The sequence below is a fragment of the Fomitopsis serialis genome (assembly GCF_022376445.1).
Source record: "Fomitopsis serialis strain Sig1Antser10 chromosome Unknown B0H18scaffold_51, whole genome shotgun sequence".
NCBI lineage: Eukaryota > Fungi > Basidiomycota > Agaricomycetes > Polyporales > Fomitopsidaceae > Fomitopsis > Fomitopsis serialis.
Window position 1 is genome coordinate 5,581 of NW_025955011.1, and position 25,120 is coordinate 30,700.

The following is a 25,120-nucleotide window of genomic DNA, read 5'->3' on the forward strand; positions in this document are numbered from 1 at the left end:
GCGACTTAGCGTGTCATTGACAGTGTCGGAACAGACATGCCAGAAGTCGTTTGTACGCTAACAGCGGCGGAGCGTCCCGATAGCGACCTAACGACCTATTTTGACCCGTGAAGCTTGCGTCCGAGCGTCGCAGTAATCAGATGGGCCTCCGAGTCTTAGCGAGTCATCGGCGAAAGCGTTCACCTCGAGTATGAAATTTCTATCGCTGAGAGCACACTTATATTCCGGGCCAGCAACACTGCGTATGTCAACGGGCATTGCAAGTCGGAGTCGCCCATTTCTTCTATATCTGTGGGGCGCGCGCTCAGGTATATTCTCGTATCATCTAAGTACAACATCATTGGATCACACTTCTTCCTTCTCTGCTGTGGATAAGCTATACTACTACTACTACTTAGCTGGCATTAACGTTCGGCTCGGATATAAAACTTGACCGTCAACTGGCTGGCATCACAAGCCTAAGAAAGTACTCACCGGTCCCTGATACATAATGTCAGTGTGATGCTTTGAATAGAACTGGGGGCAGGGGACGAGGCACGTTAATCAATACAAGTCGAGCATTGATAGTACACCATAACTGCTCCATGAGCGAGCTTCTTTCCTTGCCGAGGTACAGCCAAACTCTAAATATACACCTGTGCAGGCTATTCATAGTGGTTCGTCTGGCGGCACATCCGCTTGTACGCAAGCCGGCCAATCTTACACGCCGCTCATCCCATATTCTACACCCTCGTCACGGACCACAGGAGCGCGTAAAATTTCGTGCCCGGTTCCGCCTTAATGTCTCTTCTCTCTATCTGCTTCAGCTCCGCCTCTACCCGCACAGTGCCCTTCTCGAAAACCACACCGTCCCAGAGCTCCGTCCAGCTATCCGGACAGTGGCAGAACATGTACGTTCCGGTCTGGCCCGGGACACCCTGTTCAGTTTCGAAGCCCTTCTCCTGGCGCCCGCCATGCATGCCGAAGACGAGTGAACCGGGTTGTGGTGAGAGAAGCCCTGCGAGAGCGCGCGCCAGCTGAAGCTGCTTTGCTTCGTCGAAGAGATGGAAGAGCGAAGACGCGTGGATGGCGGAGACACGCCCGAGTAGCGGTGTCAGAGTTGTGAGCCGAGACAGCTGCGGTGCCGGTGACTCGAGAAGCGAATAGAAGGGCGGTTCAGACTGTATAAAGTTAGGGTCAAAGGCGTCGCCGGGGATGAAAGGGACCGGGAATGTCTCTGGGTCAGTGTTGAAGAGACGATGTCCGAGCTTCCAGAAATCTTGCGAGCGGAGATGAAGATATTTTTGTATGAGCAGAAGCAGAATCCTGTACTCGCCTGATTCCAAGTCTGACGCAATGCAGTTCTCCCTTGGATAGCCATCGGCAATAGCTTTCCTAACATCGTTTCCGACTAAGACGCCGTGATGCACATATAGACATGCTGGAGATAGGCAATGCAAACGTACAGCAGCATCCGATGTCCAAGAATATAGCTCCTTCGCGCTCCTTCCCGAGACGCAACAGCTTCGGGTAGGCCGGCAGACGCGATATTTTGAGCCTGCAGAGCGCGTACGTGAATTGGGCGACACGCACTGATATTAGTTTTTCGGCGCGCATACCTCATGAAGGCAAATCGACGAATGCACGGGTACGGATATACCTGCCCCAATTCACAGTATGACTAGCATTATTCGGTGACACCAATACATGCATACCGTCTCATACGCGTCCGTCTGGATCCTGGTGATATGGTCCTTCAGGGCCTGGTCATCAGCGATCCCGGTTTGCGACTTGTAGAAGGTGAGCTCCTCGTCATCCGGGTTGTAATAACTCTCGTCCAACGGAGGCTTCCCGGATATGATGTTGATCGCTGTCTTGGATTGAGACTCGGACATGGTGGTAGGCAATTGCAAGCAGCCGCAGCGGTCGCGGGTCGCGGACGATCCGCTGCGGCGGTCCGTCATTGTCCGGTTAGCCACCGACGCGTCGCGCAGCATCACGTGGCCAACAGGAGGCGGGAAGACGGTAAGAATCTGATTTGCACTCGCAGTATTGCACGAACTTGGCACGAACATTGACAATGCTCTCATCCCATCTTGATTTCCAGACATATACGAAGGCAACATGGGTATCCTCCATGTCGCACATGAGTACTTATCGTCATTTGGTCCGGTAACCTGGGATACTAGCTTTCCCATGTACTACTAGGGCGTAAATGCTGACCCGGGACCAACTCAAGCTGCCGAGCTCTGCGCGGGTGAGTGCGGACTATAGGCATACTACGTGCGATGTACTGCCAATCATGGTAGGTGCTTTCTGTCTAGGGACATGACATATAGTACTACTCAAACGTTGAACAGGTACCATTAGTAACCTGCCTGCCGCCCCTGCCAGCTCCGAGTCATGATATGACATTCCAAGCACCATTTACTTACAAAACGAACAGTGAGATCCATTTTGTTTTATGCCCAGGAAGGACTCACCTGAAGTCTACGCCGCATCCTTGCTCAGATCCGAATCTTGGTGGTACCTCGATCGCTCCGGACACGATCTACGACGAGATCGGTGCACGCCGATCCCGTTGCATCGACGTCTTTATTTCTGCCGATTTGCAAAGCACGTCCGGAAGGCATGGGTCCCGTCTAAGATCCGCGAAGCTTCAATCGACCGCCGGAGCTTCGACATCTAGTCCAAGATCGTCGCAATTACGATGGTGCCCTTAGGGCCGCTCTAATTCCGCGGTCTATGTTTATTAACCCGATTTAATTGACGGACGCGAGACAGGCATCGTCTTTGTCTCGGTTAATTGCCTGCACTGTCAGCCCTGTAATCTTCACGGAGCGACGTTTCCCCGGCATCAATGTCGCGACGGCGGCTGCTTGGTGCATCGACACATCACCGATGAGCCAACCTCAAACGCGTCATGTATGGCAGTGCATCCACGGTTGGGCTCCTGCTCTATGTTTGAGATGCCACTGCTCGGGCTATCCTTCTGTGTCCCCGTTCAATTCGACAGCTTGGTATGGAACCATTGATCCCAAATAGCCTAACATCGGTGGACATCGTGAGTTCATCTTTGTGCTTAGGCTGGAGACTTTTTGACATTGTCCGTTATAATTGGTCGAGGAACCGGCAGAACACCTGAACTAAAAGATGGAAGCTCAAGCTTGATGCAGAAGATTAGGTGGAATAATGGCCGCTAGTGGGCAGCAAGTCCGAATTCGGAAAGTATTCGGTGCATGGAATGAAGTGAGTCTCAAAAACAGTGCCTCCGTCATCAATCCATCATAGCCTCTGTATGCAGATTGTCACTGCATTCCTTCACACGTCTAGCTGTCACTGTGGCTTATGTGACCTACGGTCAGCCTGTGGTTGTGTGTGCGGTGCAGCCGGTCCCGGTGGCCGACGCCGGGCGTCGGTACAGCTATACTTTCACGGGATAGTTTTTGCGACTGAAAGAACTGCCATCATAGTGTGGCATGACCACCGCATGATAGGATGTCATATATTACATGCGATGGACTTCGTTCATTGCAATGCAGATGCCCATGAAGCGAACTACATTCTCAGTGCCATTGCGCCGTTGTGGCGTGAATGGCCGGAGTTGGACAGATGTCACGTGCCGAACCCCGTCTTCCCAATTTAGTAACCTCTGTTGAACCTGCTCGGTGGGGTCTGTCCGAGTCGCCCACTTGCGTTACTCGCGCGCAGTCATATAAAAGCGACGCTGGCCTGAAACACCCACGCTCATTCTCTACGCTCTCTAGTCCTCCTCCCGAATATTCACATTCCTTAGACCGACGTGTTCCTGGCACTACATGTCTGCAAGCGAACCCCAGACGCACCAGCTTGGCCAGAGCTCAGTACCGTTTCCATCATCCAGTACCTCGCAGGGCGCACAGATGCAAGGTAGTGTTTTCTTAAACTTTGTAGACGAGCAAGGGCTGAGCGGTCACCAGAGTCTGAGTCGTCTTCGTCAAACCAGACAAGCTCGGACAAGCTGTCGGCGCTACCGACTCAGTCATCACCCGGTCTTGGACGACTGCGCTCGCCCAGCCGCATTGTCCGTCGCAGCATGGACATGTCTAGCTCACTGTCCTCTATTGACTCGCCGGGCTCAGCCGGTACTCAAGGTCGGCATCAGGTCCCACCCTACACGCGTGCCAGCGAGTCGGACGGTTCGATTGGCGTTGGGACGACGCGGCAGAGGCAGTCTTTGGAGAGCGACCACACGTCTCTGCCAGCTACTCTCCAAGGTATTAGGCAAGGTAAGGAGGTCGCCGCCCGAAAGCGAGTCTATGCACTGAGTTGCTTGAATAACTGTATCGTACACAGCTATTGCGGCGAGACGCCCTCATCGTCGCAGCCAGTCGGCAACCCGCTCCCCATCTCCCTTGTCAGGAGAGGGCTCTGTCGGTACCAAGCAGACACCGCAGCAGCCCTCTGACCTCCGTATACACAATCTGCGCAACCTTTCTCCGAGGCCCGGCAAGGAAACACAAACACCGACCTCTCGATCCCCGTCCCAATCCAGAGCTGCATCGCCTCTTCGTCGTCTCGGATGGGCACTGCATCGGCACCACACTCGCGAGGAACCCTTCATTCCTGTGGATCCATTCCGTCTGAGCGCCTTCAACAGAGGTAGCAGATGCGCCAGTGCACGGAAGGATAACGAAGACGAAGACAGCAATTCTAACGCTCGAACCTTCGGGTGTCTTCCCTTACCAGCGAGTGCAAAGGCTGGAGACAAGTCGGCTGAGTCGGACAGCGGCTGGTTCACGCTCGCCAGCGATACACAAATCTTCCTTTGCGACAGCCTTCCTCGTCAGGCATACCTCATCTTGCTACTAGGGCTGCCTGCGTTGTACTGGTCGCGCGTCGCTCGAGTGTTCGAAGATGCGGAGGTCAGCAAACCCGACGTTCGGCGCATGATCGACGCGTCGATCTCGAACGCGTTTCACATTCCTACTTTGTATCAATCTGCGTCGCGGGGCCGCTCCGTGCCTCATACGCACACGGTGCTCCTGCCCTTCCCCGAAGACTGGAACCCAGAAACGGTCTCACCAGCGCTGGTGCGCTTCAAACACTCATGGGAGCAGTTCGTGGACTCTCTCCTCCGCGAGTGGAAGACCCTCAATTTGGTGTCTGCGCTTCTGTGCACGTGCGTATTGATCATCTCCGCACCCCCTCGCAAGAGGTCCGCTCTTCCCTTTTCTTCCGTGTGCAAATAGTGACTATAACCCACTCACATTTGTGCAATCTTGTTGATACAGGGCGATCTTGACGATGTTTCAAGTGAACGACGCGGACGACGACCCACTGACACGCTCAGCCGCGCTGTTTGGCCTGATCTTCGCGCTCATGAGTCTCATCTATGGATGTGTCTTCATCGTACAGTTTGGAACGATGCGTACCATGGACAGAGCATCCCGCTGGGCTGAGGTACGTTTGCGTACTGCATTCAGCAGGCTGCGATACGAATTTATCTTACAGGAAGCGCAGAGATCCAAGACCTCCATCCTGTGGAACATCTGGGTCTTGCTCGCGACGCCTGCTATCTGGCTAGCATGGTCCATGATTGCTTTCTGCGTGTCCATCCTCTCCTTCGTCTGGCGAACCGGCGCGGCGTCAGACCAGACTCCCCCCGCTCCCTTGACCCGCACACAGGCCATCGGCGTACGCACGGCTATCACAGCGGTGTTCGCCCTCGGACTTCTTTGTTTCGCAATGATTATCCGCACGTTCCGTTCCTATCATGATGCTCGTGGGCACCGGCGGAGACTCGAGGACCCCCTCCTGGGCGAGCGCGGGAGGGCTCCGGAAAGGGAGAGGCGGGATGCGATGGAGGAGCCGAGGGAGCGGGAGAAGGCCCTGTCTCCATCCTCTGTGGGCCTTGGCCTCGGGCTCACAGGGCTTTCAGACCACGCGCTGAGCTCACCGAGGATGGGGCTGGCCAGTGTGGCTCTGAGAGAGGTCGACTCAGAGAAGGGCGACTTTCAGACTGCCGAGGGCGGAAGGGGCCGCGGAACGCTGTCTCCCAAGCTGTGAATCATGTCATCGGGCACACCCAGCACTGGCTTGTATTTTGCACTGTAGCATGGTGAGTCTTGGTTCGGTCTAGAGCATTGGGGAAAGGCTGACATAAAGCATCGTAGCACTCGAAGTAGCATAAATTTCTCGTACTCTGTCAACATGATCTGTCTCGCCCACACTCTTTTCTGTAGCTATATCCATCAATATCCAGGAGTGGATAACGTCTTGTCGCGATACCATTGTCATGTCATACATAAGCTTAGCCAAACGGACCGCATTCCCCCCCAACCCCTCGTCGCATTGTAGCTTTATGTTGTAGCTATCTGCGACTTCGTGTACCTTACCTTACATACCCACCGCCATATAGTGCATGCATGTAAAGCATAGGATTCCGTTTCATGAACGCATTGGATAGGAATGAAGAATGTTGAAGACCACAGCCATTGAGATGCATTCGACGGACATGAGACTCGTAACACTGAACGGCGATATTGTCTGGCGGGCGAGCACTTCGACCCGCAGCCATATAGAGTATATTGTCCAGGGTTGTTCATCGTAGCACTGTCCGTGACAATAAGTTACAAAAGGAGCGGATGGACTCTGACTGGCAGGTACGCAAGCGAGAGGACAGTCACCGCACTAACGAAGAACAAAGCACTATAAATAGTCGTAATGTCACGGCAAGTGCGACCTGGCAAGCAGGTTGCGATCAGCGTCAGGAAGACTCAGATACAAACGGAGAACTCACGAAAGACTAGTACGATAAATATAAAGTCAAGGCAGGGAGTACAAAAGAATGGCCAGTTAAGGTAGAACTGTCGCAATGCACAATGCGGTGGGGCGTCGATGCGTCGTATGGCGTCGCGGGGCTTCGTGATCGGTCGTTACAAACATGCAGGTCCGGGTGTGACGGGGAGGTATGCTCATGACTGCTCGCGGAGGCAGAAGCGCGGGACGACACCCTTCTGCATGTCGCCCCCAATGCGCTGGACAAGGCACCACTCGTCCTCGTACTCCTCCAGCATCTTGAGCTTCTCGCCGACCTTGATGGGAAGCTCATCCGCGAGGGAAGGCTTGAAGGTGCTCTGCACAAACATGACGCGCGGCAGGGGCTTGCTGCCGAGGAAAGACTTGTGTTTCAAGTCCTTGCCGGGCGTTTTGTACAGAGGGGAGTCTGGTCCGAACGAGGATGAGCGGGGGCTCGGAACCACGGCGTTGGCAGAGTCTGGCCTGGGAGGAATGGCGAGTGTAGGCGGACCCACACGTTTCGCACTACTTGCTGCGACGTACGAGGGCGGAGGAGAATCGCTGAATGGTTCATCACGTGGGCGTGCCGAGATCTGGGCGAAAAGGTAGTTGTTCTTTCCTGAGGGCAGCGCACCGGGGATGATGTGCGTCCACGGTCCCTTTGTCGACGTCCGCTTCATGCTCGCAGCGGGCGTGGTGGGCATGGTCACCTTCATCGGCGGCTTCTCCATCTGCTGGCCGACCTTGTCGAAGTCGATGTAGAAGGCCGTCTTCTCGCCGTGCTTCTGGTCAGCAAACGAGACGTTGACATGGGCGGACGCTGCCTTCATGAGGGCCTTCCGGCGGCGCCACTTGCCTACCCTCCATGCAACGAGGCCTATCACGAAGGACGATCCATCTCAGGTTGTCTATCAAGAAGCACGTCGAAAGTACTCACCGAGGATGGCAAAGAATAGAATTACACACACGACCACACCCGCCTTCTCCCCCTTTGTGAGCTCGTCCCCGTGCGAGCGAGCGGTGATGCTGGGAACCGACGTCTCGACGCCCACCGTCCCCGACGTGGGTGATGCGCTCAGTGAGCGCGCGAATTTTGCTCCGCGACGAGCATGGGCACCCGGTACCCGCATGTCAAGACGACTGTCGAACTGTTGGGCCATTACGATAAAATGTAGAAAATCTGTAAGAAAAAGAGGCAAAGGCGAATGAAGAGGAAGAGACGAAGAGGAATGCCTCGCTGCGAAACACGTCCCGCCCCTCTACTTGACACCGCACGGCCTGACGGCAGAACGCACAGCCTTGATATGATCGCTAGGGCGCATCGAACATTTATGGAAACCAAAAGTGAGCAGCCTCGTTATCTGTCACGGACGTGACAGATCGTGATTCCGATCTCCCATATCGTGATCTGGCACCTTCCCTATCGGGTATGCGGTCTTGCACGCATGAGGTGCAACGCAGGCGAGCCCTCTTTTCTTGCTCCTTCCGTACATATTCAATGCAAAATGACCACTTCAGTTGTCTGGATATGCTGTTCGGGGCTAGGAGGGTTGTCAGCTCTGCCAAAAACGCGTTTTCGGCGGGTTCGAGATTAGGCGCCCGTGCGGATGTTCATGCAGGCGCTTGCTCTCCAAGGCTCGCGCGACATGCAGGCGCACGTCAGAGCCTGCCCCAGGACTGCGATGTTATGCAGCATTTAGCCGGAGGAACAGACTAGAATGCAGATAGGTATGCCAACCCTTGACTTTTGAAGACTGAAGCTTGACTGATAACACTGCTATTACGAGTCAGTAGTCACTGCTAGGTACTTATATATTAGTAGTGGAATCAGTGCAGCGTTTAGTATGGCGGCCATCCGAAGTAGTGGCAGTGAACAGGAGCTATCATTCTGCTAGCCGACAGCCTGGTATGATTACTGACTAGGAGTGGATTACGCCGGAGGGCGAGCCTGAGCCTGAGTGCATTACAAAGCCGGAACAGTCACAGATAACTCAGGTACATTTAGGTATGCTATTAGCTTGCTATGTTCACAGGCAACCCACTCCGATGTGCAATACCGGTTCTGAATTATGTCAGTGGTTACTACTAGTAGTTCCATATACAGAGTTTCATGTTCCTTGCTCTCGGAAGCTCTCGAGTTAATCATGCTCGCAACCCACCTGTGACAGCCTGAGTGCATTACCTGAAACAGCCCTTCTCTCCAGATGAACCATATCCATACTTCGAGTTTTTGTAACTTAAAGGGCGCGCCCACCCCATGCTTATGTCAGCACGTAGATTGCGGCCATTGCGCTAGCCTGTACCGTAGCTTTTCGTGTTTCCAACACCAGTACTTGGGTCTATTCCGAGCCCGTTCTTGCTCGTTCCGCGCGACCGTAGCCACTACGACCGCCCGAGCCGACCTTGCCCGTTCAAATAGTTTTGTTCACTCGCATCGCCAGCCTGAGCCTCACTATTCGAGCCATTGATTCCCGCGACTCTGCGCGCTTGTGCGATCGTATGTACTTACCAGCGAGTAGTGCACGGTGCACCCGTGAACATGTCCTGCTCCTATTCTCAGGCTCGTGGTTCCACTCGACTTCATCTTTGCAGAGTGGTGTGCTCATTCCGAGTCAAGAATCATGATCAAGTTTGATTTTCTCGGCACTCGCACTTTTACACCCGCACTACTTCTTCATCTCGAGTCAAACCGCGCCGTTACCGCGGTGGACTTTATGTCGAACACCTCGCAGTTACCGCGGTGGGACTTTATGTCGAACACCTCGCAGTTAATGTAGCTTACCGTCCGAGTTGTTGTAGGAAGCCTCACTGTACATATTCAGAATATTTCATTGTCACCTTCCCGCACGGACCTCACGGTTCTCACCTACCCTGTCCACGGCTTATACATCGCCAATCGTAGACTGTCCCGTGCACTCCCTTGTACTTACATCATGTGTACTATGATGTTACTAGTTGAACGTCTTGAAGGCTCGAAGTCATTAGAGCAAATTTATTCAGTGGATACCAAAACAGAGATCTGGAAGTCACGCAGGCTTCGTGGCGAAGGCTCTTTACCTTCAGCTACAACATATGTAGTCCCGAGCCTACACGTACACCAGCGCGAGCACCGCAACAGACATCTTATGCCGCGCGCGAGCCTTGGAGAGCAAGCGCCTGCATGAACATCCGCACGGGCGCCTAATCTCGAACCCGCCGAAAACGCGTTTTTGGCAGAGCTGACAACCCTCCTAGCCCCGAACAGCATATCCAGACAACTGAAGTGGTCATTTTGCATTGAATATGTACGGAAGGAGCAAGAAAAGAGGGCTCGCCTGCGTTGCACCTCATGCGTGCAAGACCGCATACCCGATAAGGAAGGTGCCAGATCACGATATGGGAGATCGGAATCACGATCTGTCACGTCCGTGACAGATAACGAGGCTGCTCACTTTTGGTTTCCATAAACATTTGATGGACTGCCAAAGACGGCCAGACCGGGTCGCTCGGCCAGCGGTCAATTTGATGCGCTTGTTGTCGACTCTGCCTTTCGCCCTGGCGTTCATCTTCCTCATTCTCAGGTTGTCTTGCTCATTGCAACTCCCATTTTCTTGGCTGTTTGCGAGTGCATACCGCGATGCCGTTCACATTGCCAACGGTGACAGAAACCACTTGCGAAGCTTACCGCACATTTGTGTGAGAGTTTCATGTCAACATCTGACAGTGACAACGCCTCCATCAATACCGGCCTCTGGGACGCAAGTAGTCTCGACTCGGATATTCGGACATGAGACCCGGGCGTGGTCCCCTCACAAACCAAGCACATTGAAGTAATCCTTGTATGTACTGCTGGAAAGCTCTACGTCAGACCATCCAGCCGTCTGTGGCTCAAACGATTGTTGAACAGGGACGGCGCAACTTGTAGTGGCAACCTGAGTGTCTTCATTTGGTCTTCATCATGCAAATTGCACTGGTACGCAATCAGCACCGTTTGGAGACCGTCGAAGTCATACTACTACCAATGGCAATTGTCTCGCAGTGTGTTGTTCTAGGTGCCACGATTCTCCATTCGTGCATACGGCCGTTGGCAATCCTATCGTATTTGCCATTTCCTCGGTACTTGCCCAGGTCGCTTACACTACTGATTGCACGCCCGTATCCCGAGAAGACGCTTGAGCAAGGGAACAACTGTGCCACATCGTTTGGGGCGCGGGTGTATCAAGAATGCACTAGACGGCCACTGGCCTGGCCTCTGCGTCGGATCGGAGGACTCGCAAGGACGAACAATGGACGCTCAAGTTGGGCAGGTCACTGGCATCGCCAGCAATCAAGGTGGTTCCGATAAGTATCAATGATCGCGGAATTGTTGCCCGGGATCTCGTCGCCGGCGAGCAACACGGCATTCATGTTCTGGTGTTTGACCCAACGTCGACAAGTTCGCGGATCGAGGACTCGCCGCGTTAGTTGTATTCCGCCTACTCATACTCATTGTGGTTTCAGTGGCTGATACCGTCGTTTAAAGCTCTGCAGTGAGTATGGTGAAAGCAAGTCCAACAGGTCACAGGGTTGCAACCACAGCGAATGTGCAGTGTTCACGAGAGGACATGTCTCCCTGAAAGTGCAGCAGCCGCCTTCTACTAGAACATCTCCTCTCATCATCATACCATCGTGATTGCACTCCGAGTCGTCTGTCGCAAGGACGTGAGGCTCTGATATCCCGCATACTCAGGTTTCACTATGCGACCGTATCCACACTGCATGCGGTGAGTCGCTGCAACCAGTCCTAGAGCAGGATCCAGCCTACTCGAAGCGATTGTTCTGCACAGCGCTGGCCTAGATTGGGACATCGTTGAGATCATGGCATGATCTCACCGATGTTCCAGCGTGGATGAGTAAGCAGGGTACCAATCGACTTCGCCTCGTCAAAAGAGGGTCCCAATTCATCGGATATCCGCCAGTACGCTCAAATCCGAGCCGTTCCTGCTCCTGAAGATCAATACTCAACTTCTTCCTTCCTATCGACAGCACGTCGATATCTGAGGGTCGTACGCGTAGTCTTGCCGACGCGAGAGCGTCGAAGGCCCAGGAGGCGGTGTCGATGCCGACGCGTTCCACGACCTCGGACTCGCCTGCCTCACAACTGGAAGCAGCCGCGAAGGCTCCCTGGTGAGGTTGTTATCGCGAATTGTCGTGACGAGATCCCGACCACCGGCGGCGTTTCCGAAACCCTCTCGGAGTCGGAGCACCGTCAAAGAAGGAAGTGCCAGTGGGACACTAACCTTTCAACCACGCACAGCTTTTGCCCAGTTCGCAAGCGTCGCGGATCCTTGAAGACCTAATGTCAACTCGGAGGTATTTTCTTGACACTGGGCCCGCACCTCCGTCAGGCGGTTTCACTCGCTTTCCTTGGATACATATCGGTAATCCAAATTGTGCATAGGTATGTTGTACTTACTTGTGGCCACGACGCTCGACATGAAGGACTCGCCCTCCAGAATGGCTAAGTTCGGTGGCGTCGCCGTGAAACCAGCAGGATTCTGGCCCTTGACAGCCTGTTAGCCAACTGCAAGTCGAGGGCGCTATATATATACGACCGACGTTCTCATGGATCGACAAGCCTGCAGGCAGCAGCAGTTTGGACAGAAGGTTGGTGCTTCACTCACCGGATTGAAACCGTGACCATAACATAAGGCGCTCCACATTCTCAGCGACAGCTTTTATTGAAGAGCTCAAGGCAGTTCAGCGCCATCAGACCGTCAACGCGCGCAGGGGTTTACGACATAAGCCTGTACAATAGGCCTGGTCGCGCATGTTACAATAAATTATAAATTCGTGGCCTCATCATCAATACACTGACAATGTGTTTAGTTTTGGGATGCATGGAATTCTACCCCAGGCTTACCAACGTTCTAGGACGTCGAGCTGCCTGGGTGATAATGGTCCAATAGCATATCGTTCACGACAAATGGAGGACCCCACTTCGCCTCATTAACGGGAGGCGTAGAGGGGTCCATGGCATACCCACCAGCCCGCTCGAATACGAGTCGCCCCTGCTCCCGCAGAGCACTCAGCTTATCGTACACCTCGTCCCGCATCTCTATCAGGGGCTGCACGGGTATGTCCGAGCCAAGTATGCGGAGCTTCGCCGATGCGAAGACGCCTCTTGAGAAGAGGGCAGCGAGCCCGTCGAAATCGAGGTCGCTCAGGGCGCCAGGAGCGGTGTTGATGCTGACCTGCTCAACGACCTCGGAGCTGACCTGCCTGAGAATTGACAGCAGGCCTGAGGGAGCACCAATGAGGTTGATGACGCGGAGCGATGTGTTGTCCTTCAATCCTCCGGCGTCGCAGAATGGAGCTAGTAAGATTGTCAGTGGGAGAGCTTGTCTATGAGACGCAGCCTCTACCTTCCTGGAGCTCGGAATCATCCCGCCTGGTGCGTGGATCCGGGAAGTCTAGACTGATCTCCTCGACGGCTGAGCCACACCATTGCATGAAGCGGGCGATCCCGGCAGCCTGTCCGATGAAGATAGATGGAATGTAGACCGTACGGATGTTGTCATGCTTCGGTGCAAGGCGGCAGAGGGCATGAGTGAAATGGGCCATGAAGCCGTTGACTTCCAGGGTGTGTAGGTGTTGTGGCATGGTCAACGAAGCAGGCATGGCTGCGAGCTCATGTACATCGTCGTTTCCGTCGGCGACGAACTTGTGGGCTGAGTCGCATGCTTGGAGTAGGTCGAGCAGGGAGCAGAGACTGGGAATGAAAGAGAGCCGCACAGCCACACTTTGAGGTCGATGGCATAGCATATGGAGGCGTCTGACCGACTCCAACGAGAGCATTTCCCAATTGAGGTCGATGAGCTCTAGATACTCTAGTGCTACTAGATCATCGACGCGAATCTCGAGCAACGCTTCGTCAAGCCAATATGGCTCAGATCCGCGCCGTCTGCCTTCTCCAAGTGCAAGGCGACGTATGTATGGGAGGACCGTCGATGACGGGTCGGAAATGAGCGAGAGTCGTCGGCCTCGCCAGCCGGGGAACCGGTGGAGGATGACGGTGTGAAATTGGTGCATCCGTGAAGAGGGGACCCATGCTCGACAGACGAGCGCGCACGCTGCGAGGGTGCGAGGATCATCGTGAAGATGGTCGATGACGGTATCGCAGAGTTCGGCAGGGACTACAGGTTCTGAATTGACAGGCATGATTCGACAGAGCCTTGGGAGGATAGGGCCAAGGTAAGACGCTACAACGCGTGGATCGGAAGAAGTTCAATCCTATTCAGATCCAATTACCAGAGAAGCATACGTAGGAGACCAACCTGGTAGCGAGTCTACTAGTAATAGTAGCGACCCAACGCAAGCGCGATAGGTAGTTGTCAGCGCGGAAGGACTCGGAAGCTTAAGACCTTGACAGAGGAAATGAGTCAAGAATGTGAACCTCCTCCGAGTCGTCGAGCGAAGAGACTGAAGGCCCGAAGGGGCCCCAAGACATATGCCAGTGGAGGTCGGCCGTTGCAACAACAAAAGCATCATGAGGGGCCGACGGCCTGTGGACAGCCACAGTGGATGTGATTACAGGAGAGGGTCACTGAGACGCTCATGATGATATGATCTGCAGTCCGCCGCGGCGTCAGCGGGAACCGCTAAATTTCTGTGCGTAAATCTGTCACAAATGGACCCACCCTCCTCCTCCTCCTCCAGTCTGCACGGCGTAGTTAGTATGTAGGCGCAAGCCGCAACGCGTTCATACTCACCCGGACTATCGTTATGTAGCATCTTGGTAGCATCGCAGGAAGCTGCCATTGCCACTAATGATGCCCTACTAGTGGGCAGCACTGCCAGACCGTATATTTGACTCCGGTTGATCACCATTGCGGCAGCACACTGCGCGAGACACTCAGGCTGGACTGGCAACGATGTCTCCAGAGTTACACTGCAAATGCCGACGCCAGAGGGAAGTTCTGCAACACATTCGTTTGGCCGCTGTTCGGCTTTGACGACCAACTAATATGCTTCGGACTGAGCATGCAGCATTCGCCCCGCCGACCGCGTGGGGTAACAGCTTGGCCGACCTTGGCATGACGGTCTGGCCAGCCGCCTGCTTGCATAGCAAAAGCACGACGCGAGCTGGCCTTAGCGAGGCTGACGACCCGTGAACGCCGCGTTGACTACAACCATGATGAAGGTGTTGCTCGCGCTGTTCACAGGGCTCCCCTTTGCAGTCGGGCTCCCGCGGAGCGAGCTGGAGGTACGCGCCGAGTTCGTCAAGGATGCCCACCCAGCACATCAACCTCGAGAAGTGATTGGCAATGATACTTTTGACGTCTTGCAGCGTAGGCACGGCCAATTGAGTTCTGATGCATCTGGACTGACTGGTGGCTTACAGACTTGTCCGGAAACTCGCCATACTTCAACTCACCTGGGGTGGGACTAACCGCAGCGCTGCCGGTTGGGTGTTCTGTAATGCACGCAACATATCTCGTTCGGCATTCAGACATCTACGCGAATGACGTTCGTTGCCGCCAATCTCATGCTGCTGACAATTGCTGAGCAGCTTCCGTAGTACGAATACGAGCATACCATCGCACCCTTTCTTTACAAGCTGGGGAACTTCTCTGACAGACATGCGTTCTCGGACGACTCATCGTTGTCTTTCCTCACCAATTGGACAAGTCCGATTGACGATCCTGATAAAGAGATCGAAAAGGTGACCAAGACTGGCAAGCAGGATGCCGCCGCTCTTGGGGCAATCTTCGCTCAGAGGTATAACAGTATCCTTGGGTTCAAGAACGAGGATTCCTGGAAGTTTTGGAGCGCATCGGCAACGCGTGATCAGGTTTGCGCCATATGTAACAGCAGTATGTTTACACGGCTGACGCCGTTATTCAGAAGACGTCCAAGGCATTTATCCAGGGTTTCAATGCATCCATGGATAAAGCAACCCTTGTCATTGTGGATCAGGGCGAGAGCCAGTTTGCGAATACATTGACTCCGCATGTTTGTCTTTTGCTACTCCTAGTTCACTACAATCTCTGACCTGACGCACCTGACAGCAATCTTGCGAGGCTTTCGACGCTAACAGAGGATCAGTCGAGAAGATGACCTTCATCAACACCTACGCACCAACGATCGCCGCGCGACTCAATGGACTCGTCAGCTCCTCATTCAACTGGACTGCGAGCGACGTGTTTGCCGCTCAATCGCTTTGTGGCTACGACACCGTCATCCGAAACATGACCCTCTCCGGGTTCTGCAACTTGGACCTCTTCAGCGAGAGCGAGTGGCTCGGCTACGAGTACGCGAACGACTTGATGTACCACCGTTCGCTTGGGTATGGCAACGAGCTCGCGCCCGTGCTCGGCATGCCTTGGGTCTCCGCGTCGACTCGCCTGCTCTCTGGGAGCGCGAACACTTCGGCCACGAACTCGAGCGCTGGTGATCAGCAATTGTTTATAAGCTTCACACACCGTGAAGGTTCGTATCTGACATCTGCGAAAACGATGCGTGCAGCCCTAATTTGATTGATTGGCAGAGCCACCCTTCATTGTCACCAATCTCGGGTTGTTCAACACGACGAACGCAAGTATGCCGGCCGACTCGATCAACTACGACCGGGCATGGCGCACCTCCAACATCTTGCCCTTCCTCGCAAACATCGGGCTCGAGCGCCTCCAATGCAATGCAACCGCGACCGGGAACAGCAGTAACACCGATTTCGTCCGGGTACTCGTTAATGCCGCGCAGATACCGCTGCCAGGATGCACCGATGGGCCGGAGGATTCGTGTTCCTTGGACAGCTTCGTGTCGTTCGTGAGCCAGAGGGAGGCGCTGTACGGTGATTTCGTCGGTGCGTGCGGCGGGTCGGGCAACGTGACCAACGCGACCAGTACACTCGGCTTTTACGAAGGAACGCTTCCCGCGAACGGTGCAGCTGTACAGACCGCCCCCATCTCACTGAACAAATCTTCGTCTGTGTCCGCTCAGGAGAGTGGGTAAACAGGTGGACCGCCCGGTGGCTGGTATCTGCGAGTATAGGAGCAGCCATCACTGCAGTTATGCTGTGAAGTTCAAGTTGTACTCATGACTGCGACACAGATTCGAGGACGCAACGGACTATAGGCTAAGCGAGCAGCTGAGATGAAGCGCGAGCCTGCTCACACTTGAAATCAGTATCACAGCTGAGTCCACGGTAGACGTCGCGCCAGCTACACAGATCTACACATTGAGATGGACATCATCCTTTGGTAAAGCTACTTATAAGCTTGTGATATATTCCATAAGTTCATAGTTCTGTCTACGTGTACAAAGTCGTGGTCTACATCGAACCTGGCGATGCTGTCGTACATTCTGCGTGAACGGTCGTGTAAGTCTCGCAAGATTTTTCTTTTTTCGTCCCTTTTCCTTCAGCCTCATTAGCAGTCATACCCGCCCGTTCCCATTGACGTTACCGTTCATTATCAGAGGTCCAAGTGTTTGTTTCAGCAGCAGCTCGATGCGATCTCGGTCCTCGGTGAGCTGCTTCATCTCGTCCCGCCAGCGTACTTCCCGCTCCTCGTATATTTTGCCCATCTCGCTGAGGCTGCCTAACGCAGCCTCCAGAGCCCCACGCAAATCGGCCTCGCGCGACTCGGCGCTGATGGGCGAGCCGTCGGCGGATGCGGCGGACCGGGCGGAGAGGTGAAGCCTTTCGACGAGCGACACTCGCTGCGAGCGCGCGTTACGCCGTTGGGCGGAGAGGTGATGGAACGAGGAGCGAATATTTGAGAGCTTGGGCGAGTTGTATAACGCAGGGTCGCGTCGGATCGAGCGCGACGTCAGTGCGTGCAGTTTTGTCGAGTGAGATGGGGATGCGAGCATGACGAGCGTAGCATCTGTCTCTCTGTCGAGGGACTGGAACTGTGAAAGCAGAGTGAGCTTGACGACAGAGTGAATCGAAGGATCCAACGTACTGCCTGAATAAGTGCGTCCCAGCGTGTCTCCCATCTGCGCCGCCGTCTCTGCGGACTGCTCACATACGTCGGGTGGTACTCCAACTCGAGCAGATCCTCTTCCTCACCCTCCTCTTCCTCGTCTACCCACTCACCCTCCTCAGCCTCGGCGTGCTCGGTGCCGTTCCCGTTAGTCCAAGGAACAGCGCTCGTGGTCGACTGTGCGCTAGCCTCCGCGATGTAATGATCTACGAACTTCTCCTCGCCGGCCGTCTCCTCGCCTGAGCCTTCAGACGATAACTCCGGGCTCGTTTCGCGCGGCTGCGTGCTCTCCACGCGAGGCGGGGGCTTCACTCGCCGGACAGGTCGGGCACCGGGCGGAGGTGCGCGCAAGTTCGGGGCTTGGTCACGCCTGCGTAAGCCCCGGCCCCGCATCGCCGGCGGAGGCGGCAAGCTCACCGGTTCATGGCTGGGGCTCGAGCGCATGCTCATCACGGACGCCCGCGCACCTGCCTGCCCAAGGCCTTGCACACCCATCAGAGGCACGAACGCTAGCGGGTTGTAGCCTGGGCCAGGGAATGGCGTGCCCGGCGGAGAGAACGTCGAGGCCTCAGACGCTTGCTGATAGCCATTGTTCAGCGCGTATATTTGCATCTGTAGGGCCATCTGCTCGCGAACGTAGTCAACGTTGTTCATGTCAGGCGTCGACGATGGGGCCTGCTGCATAGCGGGCATGGTCGAGCGGCGTATGTGCGTGAAGGGGTACGGGTACGGCGAGCCGATTTGCCGGGGCTCGGCGTCGCTTTGCATGGCGGAGAGAAGAGGCGACGGCGATGGCGCGGCGGTGTTCGATTGGGGCGTTGGAGGAATGGGAGCGTTCGGGCGAGCGCCGGGAGTCCGCAAGAAGCTGCGGATGTAAGACGATGTCGGATCCTCCAGCATGCTCTGCAGTTCTTCGGGGTGCGGGAAGTGAGGATGGTATATGCCGGCCTGGGCCAATTGCTGCTCCGTCAACTGCCCCAGCACAGCGTGGCGGGCAGCATCTGCTTGCAGTCTTGACGGATCCAGCCGTGCCGGAGCCTGTTGAGCCTGAGCCATGGACTGCTGCTGTTGTTGTTGTTGCTGAGGAGGTGGCTGAGGCGGACGAGAGGATTGCCGCTGACTGCCAGCAGGCGAGTCTCTGTCGTTGCTTCTGAGTGTGTTCACCGTGCTCTCGAACATGGCAGGGTCGAAGCTCCGCATGCCCAGCTGGTCGGTCGGGCCAGATCGGTGCTTCGCGCGAATCGTCTTCTGGTAGTCCGCGCTCGGGCTCGCCTGATACTGAGCGGTCGCCGTGCTGTACTGCGATGTGGGGCTGGGGTAGGGAGCATCCCGAGAGCGATCTGGCAACGCTACTGACGGCGAGCGAGGAGTAAACCCCGACCCGGAACCCGAGTCCTCACCGTCCTTCCCCTGCATCTGGTGCTCGTCGTCCTCGTCATTCAACGTCACGTCATCCTCCTCCTCGTCGCTACCGCGACTGCCGTTCCGCGCGTGCTCGCGACGGGGCTCGTAGCGTCCTTCGGGGTACACGTCTGACGATGGGATGGGTGAGCCTCGATGGAGGTCCTCATACTCTGGCTCACGATCGACGAAGTGCGTGACCTCCTCCTCTGGCTCCTCCTGCAAGGGCAGCGAACGCTCCGACGGACGAGAGGCCATGGCCTGTAAGGGCGGGGTGTGGCTCGATGCAAGTTTGGAGCTGGCAGGCGGTGTTAAGCGCGTCGGAGCAGCCTCGGCAGGGCCTACGAAAGGCACTGGCTTCCGAGTGGGGGCCGTGGGACCCTGTGCTTGTGTATTGCCCCCTTGGTCACGGTAGCCCTCCGGGACGTACTGCGTATAGGCCGCGGTGCGTTCTCCAGGTGAGGCCATCGGCGTCTGGAACTGTGGCGATCCGCGGTACTCGGGCGTGCGAGCGGCCGTAGCGTGGCCTTCCATCGAGGAGATCGACGACACCGTCTGCGAGCGATCTCGTGTCTTCGGACTGTCGCGCGCGTTCATGCTGTCCTTGTCTCGCGACTGGCGCTTCGCGGCGGTAGCATCCTGGTCTTTCGGGCTGGACCGATCGCCAGCGCGCACACGTTCGACGGCGGGATCCTTTGCTGGCTGCATGAGCTGGGTCAGTCCACCGGAGGCTGCTCCTCCGGCGTAGGCGAACCCTGCCTGGCCAGCAGCGGCTTGCTGCAGGTCCGCCCGCTCAATCTCGGCCATGAACTCCGGGGTCATTTGCCATGTGTCATTGCCAAACTGAGAGAGGAAGTTCGGTGCTGGGATGCGGTTGATAGGCCGGGGATGGTGGGGGTTCTGCGCCTGCGGAACGGAGGGGAGACTCTGGCTATGAACAGGACCGGGCGGCGGGAGAGGGATGAGATGAGGAGGCAACACCAGCGGAGGATGCGACTGCAGAGGCGGAGAAGGCGCACCCTCTGGGGTATGTTCACGTGCGTGCGCCGCCACCGACATCTTCGCAGCGACAGGTGAGATTCGTGAAGGTGGCGGCGACCTGCGAGACGGATGAGAGCCGGTGGAAGTCGTCGGACTCGGTTGTTGGCCTTGAGGATATACGGATTGCCGCTCCTGTAACTGGTTCAGGGATGGCACAATCGGCAACGAATGTGTCTTCGTCGCACGCTGCCTCTCGCGAAAGGAAGGAGAGGGAGTCGACTCCCGGGGCGCGATCCCCTGAATCGGACCTAAATATGATCACGGATTCAAATGAGCGTTCGCGGGATCAAATTTACGGCGGTGTAAGAAGCGTGAAAGGACATATCCGCCCCAATGAATGGCCCGTCCGCTAGCCTATAAGACGTAAAGAGAGGCCATCACGGATCTTCGTAGCAGAAAGAGCGACGACGTTGACAATTACCAGCCGAGCCACCGCAAGCACCGGGACAACAATAATCATCGCAATCACGCTGGACCTTTAACGTGGGAGGTGACGGGGCGCAAGGAAGGCTTTCGAAGAGACGCGACATACCCTGTGTGCCCGGAAGCATCATCGGCTTTCTGTTGCGCTGCGGTGATTGACTAGACATAACGTGGGTCGGCTCAGACTGGGTGATAGAGGTGGAAGAGAGGATCGCAGGGAAAGACGCACTCGGCTGGCGGATAAGAGTATGTCTTCAGAGGTGAATCATTGTACTCGCGTTTCCAACGTGGCGGCGGGTCTGCAATGACAGGAACATCGCCTTGCGCACAACGAGGTGGATGGCCGTGTATGGAAGGTCACGGTTCATGGCTGCCTCGAGGCAGATTACCGCCAGCATGAGCTTCGGTCCGGCTGCCTGTCCTCGTTCCTGCGGTCATGTCCGTCGATGGGCGGCCCACAAGCCGCGTGCTGCGAAACCTTGTGTTCTATCCTGTACCGTTTCGACCATAGGTTCGGTCACAGGTCACAGGGGTCCGAACTGAGGATTCCTGTAGGCGGTCACAGGTATACGAATGCAGTTTCAGGCCTGCGACGCAGTGCCGCTGGCAAAGCTTCAAAGGCTGTCACCCGCACAGCGGAAAACCCGGCTTGTTCGGAGTCCTAACATTGGTGACTTATGCCGCAAGAGCGTGTAGATTATCTAGGTTATCGGAAATGGCATATGTTAGGCAGGGGAACATTGACAGGCGTGGCTTCTGATTGGCTGGCTTCCAATGTTCCGGACAGTAAAATACATTTTGTTCGGTTATCTAGATATCTACACACTTTTACCGCGTAAGTCACAATGTTAGGGCTTCGGACAACTTACAAGGCGATTTCAATTTGTCCGCTGTGCCGCCGCCTGCGGTGGACTATCCAAGTTCTGTGGTCACAGGTCACCAGGCCCTGTGAACTAGGGATTTCGCTAGTTCGTTGGTCACAGGTCACATCCCGCGAACCTATGGTCGAAACGGCACAGTATACCTGCCGAGGGTTGGTGACCATGCGCAGTTTTGAACCACCACACACATTGACAGATGACAGCGCTAGCGGGCTCTGGCCAATAGAGCACTCCAAAATTGTTCATAGTCACGAACGCATGAGGCTCGCATGGAGCCCAGCCTGTAATGCAGTGGCCGGCAGGCCTCCTCATGTTTTCGCGTTGAGTGTCCACAGATCGTCGAAGAAGGATGATGCGAGGAGGCTGAGATGATGCCGCGGCCACTCGGTGTTGCCCTATGTGGATTTCTGAGGGTTTGCTGCTGCCATTTTGGGCGGGATAAATGACACTTGGGCGCGAATATCGGGACCGCAGAGCGTGCTCCCTGCCTCGTGCATCGTTCAAGGCAACCAACCACCTGGGCCACCTTGCGGGCTCGTGCTTCTCGCTTCTCGTTCGCGTGAAATCATCCGTGAAATAGGCTTCGTCCTTGCCTCCGTGTGCAGAAACTGTGTCCGACAGTACAAGGGCGCGCGCGGCCTTGACAGCGACATGCCCTAGTCGGCCTTTATGGGCCAGCAGCCTGCCAGGACTGTACGATCATACTGTTCAATATTGATTGCGTCCTCAGGGGGTGCCACGTGCGATGACTGCCCTCAGACACGATCCGCACGGAGAACAAACCCACTACAGCGCTGGATCTCAATACCCCAGATTTATACGACCAACGCCCACGTCAGAAGAAAAAACGGCTGCGAAGCCCAGATGGTCTCCTACGGCATCGTGAATACCTTCCATGGTAAACTCGATGACGCTTGATGAGCTTTCGAAGCCGGAGATACATCACTTACATATATGGTGCAACGTCGGCACTGTTGACACTTGTGGGTCCACCTTCGTCGCTTCGCAGGATGATCCAGGATGCACCGCAGACGATTGAGGCAGTCGCCACGTTCCAGCGACGTGCACGAGAACACGACGATCCAGCGGAAAGGGGGTGCATTGCGTATGGTACGATACTGGGAGGAGTGAAACGCAAATGAGCGGCAGTGGAATGTCCTAGAGCTACAAGGATTAATAAGATAACGTTACGGTACGGCACGATACCACCAGCGAGCAAGCAATCAGTCGACGTCTTCCATACCGCCGAAGCGCGGTCCTGAGAACACGTCTTGCAACAGGTCAATTGTGTGAGGAGATGGCAGTGGAGGGGTCGGTCCGGCCGGCGGAGGAACGGGAGGAACCATTGTCGAAGGCCCAGCGACGGGTGCCGCGTTTGCGTCGGCTCTGGCTTCTCTATGCTTCGTCGTCGTACGCATGCTGTGGACCCTCTTTCGCTGCGTCTTGACGAACTGCATCAGCGCGTCGAGCGCATCGCAGACGTGGTGCTTGCTCGGCTTGTCCGCCAACCTGTCTGACGGTTAGCAGTGAACCCGCGTGTTCTGAGAGGCCATGCTCACCTGCCAACCATCTCGTCCACGATGTCGCCCGCACGGACAAACGGCATCATGTCCAGAATGTCCTTGCACACCTTGACCAGCTGCATCTGTCCGCCCACGACCAGGGGCGCAGTTTCCACCCAGCCCTCGAAGCGCTGCTTCAGCCTCGGCCTGAACTCTTCGCGTAAGTCCTCGAGGTCCGGGTCGTTCGGATCCAGGTCGAGGTAGCCTAGGGGATCCGCGTCCTCCGACGGGTCCATACCGGGCACGAGTGGCAAGCCCATCATCATCGCCGCGAACGCCATCGGGTTCGGCGCGTTCGTCCCCGGGGTGGAGATCGCGTCCACCCACGCCTCGATCCGGTCCTGCCTCCCCGCCGCCCCGGGCCGCATCTTCGATATCGCCAGCACCTCCGCCCGGTGCGCGGGCGCGTCGAGGTGCGAGAACGAGACCAGAAGCGTGTTCCGCAGCGCCCGCGCCGTGTCGAGCATCTCTTTCTCCATGATCTCCAGTGCGCGCCGCTTGTATGGCTCATGCTGCGCTAGCACCGTTACGGCGCGCTGCAGTGCGCTCGCGTCGCGTGGGCGGAGCAGATGTGAGTGCGTCTCCAGCGCCGTGGCGATCTCGTTTGGAAAGCACTCGAACGCCCAGATGTCGAGCGCGGCCGCGAACGCGTCGGACGAGCTTGTCGCGATGCCCTCCAGGTAGCGGCCTAGCTCCTCATGTGTGGTGTCCTCGACGGAGAACTCGGAAGACAGTGCGGTGAGCGCGCGGTAGAGCTGGAGTGACGGTGTTAGCTTGAACACGCTCGCCAAATATGCTTGTATGTGACTCCGCAGCGGAGGCATGGCGTTGCTGATGCGGTACGACCAGTGCCGCGCGGGATGTGGCCCAGTCAGTGTATCGTCGACAAAGTCCGATTCCGTGTAGTCGTCCTCGTCCTCGAACTCATCGAAAAACTCGTCCTCCTCGTCCTCCTCTTCATCAATGTCGTGTGGACCTAGACTGATCATGAGCTGCTTGTGCGCGCGCATGCGTGCCCCGCTCACACTTCTTCCCGCCATACAGGATGCGCTCCAATGCCGTCCAACCCAGCAGGTCGTCGATCTCCTCCAGCATGTCCGTGATGTCCCGTAGCTGCTTGTTCGTGTTTGTCGCCAGCATGCTCAGGAAGACCTCTCGCCAGATGAAGAACAGCACCTCCACGATGTTCTGCACGCCGTTGACATCCCAGGACTTGACGCGCTTCCCGTCTTTGTTCTTCAGCGTGACTTTCACGAACAGGTTGGTGAACGCGCACTTGCAGCTGCACCGGACGTCGCGTCATCGGCCGTCAGACACAAGCTTCGCGTACGCACCTCGTTCGCCCGCTGATCATATGGTCTATTGTTCCCGCGACGAACAGGAGGCACTTGTGTGCGTGCACGAACTCGACGTTGTGTTCGTAGACCACTCGCCAGATGTCGCTCAGCCAGTTCGTCAGGCTGTCCACCGTCTCGCTGATGAGCTCCTTCTTCATAGATCGCTCCTTCACGAACGACCGCTTCGAGTCCCGATGTAGCTCGTCTAGCAAGGCGTTGACCTCTAGCCGCTTCGCCCTGAGATCGAGAACGGGGATGTCGGCGTGCATTGTCTGGAGGTCGCTCGCTTGTCCAAGGACCTTCTTCCACTGACCCCGGTCGACATGATTGAGCAGCGGTATGAGTTGTTTCTCAATGAGAGTCTGTTGCGCGTCGGGTGGCAAGCTATCATACACCGCCTTAAACCTGGTCCAAGAACACCTTCAATACACGGCTCAAGAGTGCCTTAAATATGAATACATACCTCGCGCTGGGCAACTTGACTGACATGGCTGTGAATGAACAAGCGAATGAAGGTATGTATGCAAGCCGTATGCAAGTACAGAGCAGAGTACAATAAACAGAAACGGATGTACGCGTTGTGATGAGTGCTATCGGAGATTCAAGTCTGTCTTACAATTAGTACAAGCTGAACAAGGCAGGTTCAATCTCAGACAACGCAATCAATACAATCGTGCGTGAACCGTATCGGGCCTGGATCTCGGCCGAGTTAGGCTACTCAGTACTGGTCGACTGGTTTGATGCTCTCGCGCGAGCTTCAAGGATGCATT

The 25,120-nt window shown here is 55.8% G+C and overlaps 9 protein-coding genes across 9 annotated transcripts; 2 read left to right on the top strand and 7 right to left on the bottom strand.

Annotated features, from left to right (window-relative positions):
- Positions 1–568: 568 nt before the first annotated feature.
- B0H18DRAFT_1016496 (uncharacterized protein) lies at positions 569–1,881 on the bottom strand. The gene is made up of 5 exons (XM_048029278.1): positions 1,695–1,881; positions 1,599–1,639; positions 1,446–1,537; positions 1,316–1,390; positions 569–1,258 (listed from the first exon to the last, which is right to left on the bottom strand). The coding sequence occupies exons 1-5, from the start codon at positions 1,872–1,874 to the stop codon at positions 723–725; spliced, it is 924 nt and encodes a 307-aa protein (XP_047891544.1). The 5' UTR covers positions 1,875–1,881; the 3' UTR covers positions 569–722.
- A 1,916-nt stretch (positions 1,882–3,797) lies between these two features.
- On the top strand, positions 3,798–6,027 carry B0H18DRAFT_1120698 (uncharacterized protein; the record flags this gene model as incomplete). Its single annotated transcript, XM_048034187.1, has 5 exons — positions 3,798–3,888; positions 3,939–4,247; positions 4,315–5,176; positions 5,253–5,421; positions 5,473–6,027. 5 exons carry the CDS (start codon positions 3,798–3,800, stop codon positions 6,025–6,027), a joined length of 1,986 nt encoding a protein of 661 aa, XP_047891545.1.
- Positions 6,028–6,935: 908 nt separating this feature from the next.
- B0H18DRAFT_956082 (uncharacterized protein) lies at positions 6,936–7,919 on the bottom strand (the record flags this gene model as incomplete). The annotated part of the gene is made up of 2 exons (XM_048042428.1): positions 6,936–7,636; positions 7,697–7,919. 2 exons carry the CDS (start codon positions 7,917–7,919, stop codon positions 6,936–6,938), a joined length of 924 nt encoding a protein of 307 aa, XP_047891546.1.
- Positions 7,920–12,647: 4,728 nt separating this feature from the next.
- Positions 12,648–13,398, bottom strand: B0H18DRAFT_956083 (uncharacterized protein; the record flags this gene model as incomplete). The annotated part of the gene is made up of 2 exons (XM_048042429.1): positions 12,648–13,093; positions 13,143–13,398. The coding sequence occupies 2 exons, from the start codon at positions 13,396–13,398 to the stop codon at positions 12,648–12,650; spliced, it is 702 nt and encodes a 233-aa protein (XP_047891547.1).
- A 372-nt stretch (positions 13,399–13,770) lies between these two features.
- B0H18DRAFT_879070 (uncharacterized protein) lies at positions 13,771–13,938 on the bottom strand (the record flags this gene model as incomplete). Its single annotated transcript, XM_048040671.1, has 1 exon — positions 13,771–13,938. A coding segment is annotated over one exon (168 nt), but the record flags the coding sequence as incomplete, so codon positions are not given.
- A 624-nt stretch (positions 13,939–14,562) lies between these two features.
- On the bottom strand, positions 14,563–14,817 carry B0H18DRAFT_1016522 (uncharacterized protein; the record flags this gene model as incomplete). The annotated part of the gene is made up of 1 exon (XM_048029279.1): positions 14,563–14,817. A coding segment is annotated over one exon (185 nt), but the record flags the coding sequence as incomplete, so codon positions are not given.
- Positions 14,818–14,896: 79 nt separating this feature from the next.
- On the top strand, positions 14,897–16,731 carry B0H18DRAFT_935112 (phosphoglycerate mutase-like protein; the record flags this gene model as incomplete). Its single annotated transcript, XM_048041785.1, has 6 exons — positions 14,897–15,068; positions 15,122–15,246; positions 15,299–15,571; positions 15,625–15,732; positions 15,789–16,209; positions 16,268–16,731. The coding sequence occupies exons 1-6, from the start codon at positions 14,912–14,914 to the stop codon at positions 16,729–16,731; spliced, it is 1,548 nt and encodes a 515-aa protein (XP_047891550.1). The 5' UTR covers positions 14,897–14,911.
- Positions 16,732–17,154: 423 nt separating this feature from the next.
- Positions 17,155–20,165, bottom strand: B0H18DRAFT_1120702 (uncharacterized protein; the record flags this gene model as incomplete). The annotated part of the gene is made up of 2 exons (XM_048034188.1): positions 17,155–17,631; positions 17,685–20,165. The coding sequence occupies 2 exons, from the start codon at positions 20,163–20,165 to the stop codon at positions 17,155–17,157; spliced, it is 2,958 nt and encodes a 985-aa protein (XP_047891551.1).
- Positions 20,166–22,258: 2,093 nt separating this feature from the next.
- Positions 22,259–24,747, bottom strand: B0H18DRAFT_1016536 (uncharacterized protein). The gene is made up of 5 exons (XM_048029280.1): positions 24,348–24,747; positions 24,039–24,295; positions 23,011–23,989; positions 22,402–22,960; positions 22,259–22,323 (listed from the first exon to the last, which is right to left on the bottom strand). Exons 1-4 carry the CDS (start codon positions 24,617–24,619, stop codon positions 22,675–22,677), a joined length of 1,794 nt encoding a protein of 597 aa, XP_047891552.1. The 5' UTR covers positions 24,620–24,747; the 3' UTR covers positions 22,259–22,323; positions 22,402–22,674.
- Positions 24,748–25,120: the final 373 nt, after the last annotated feature.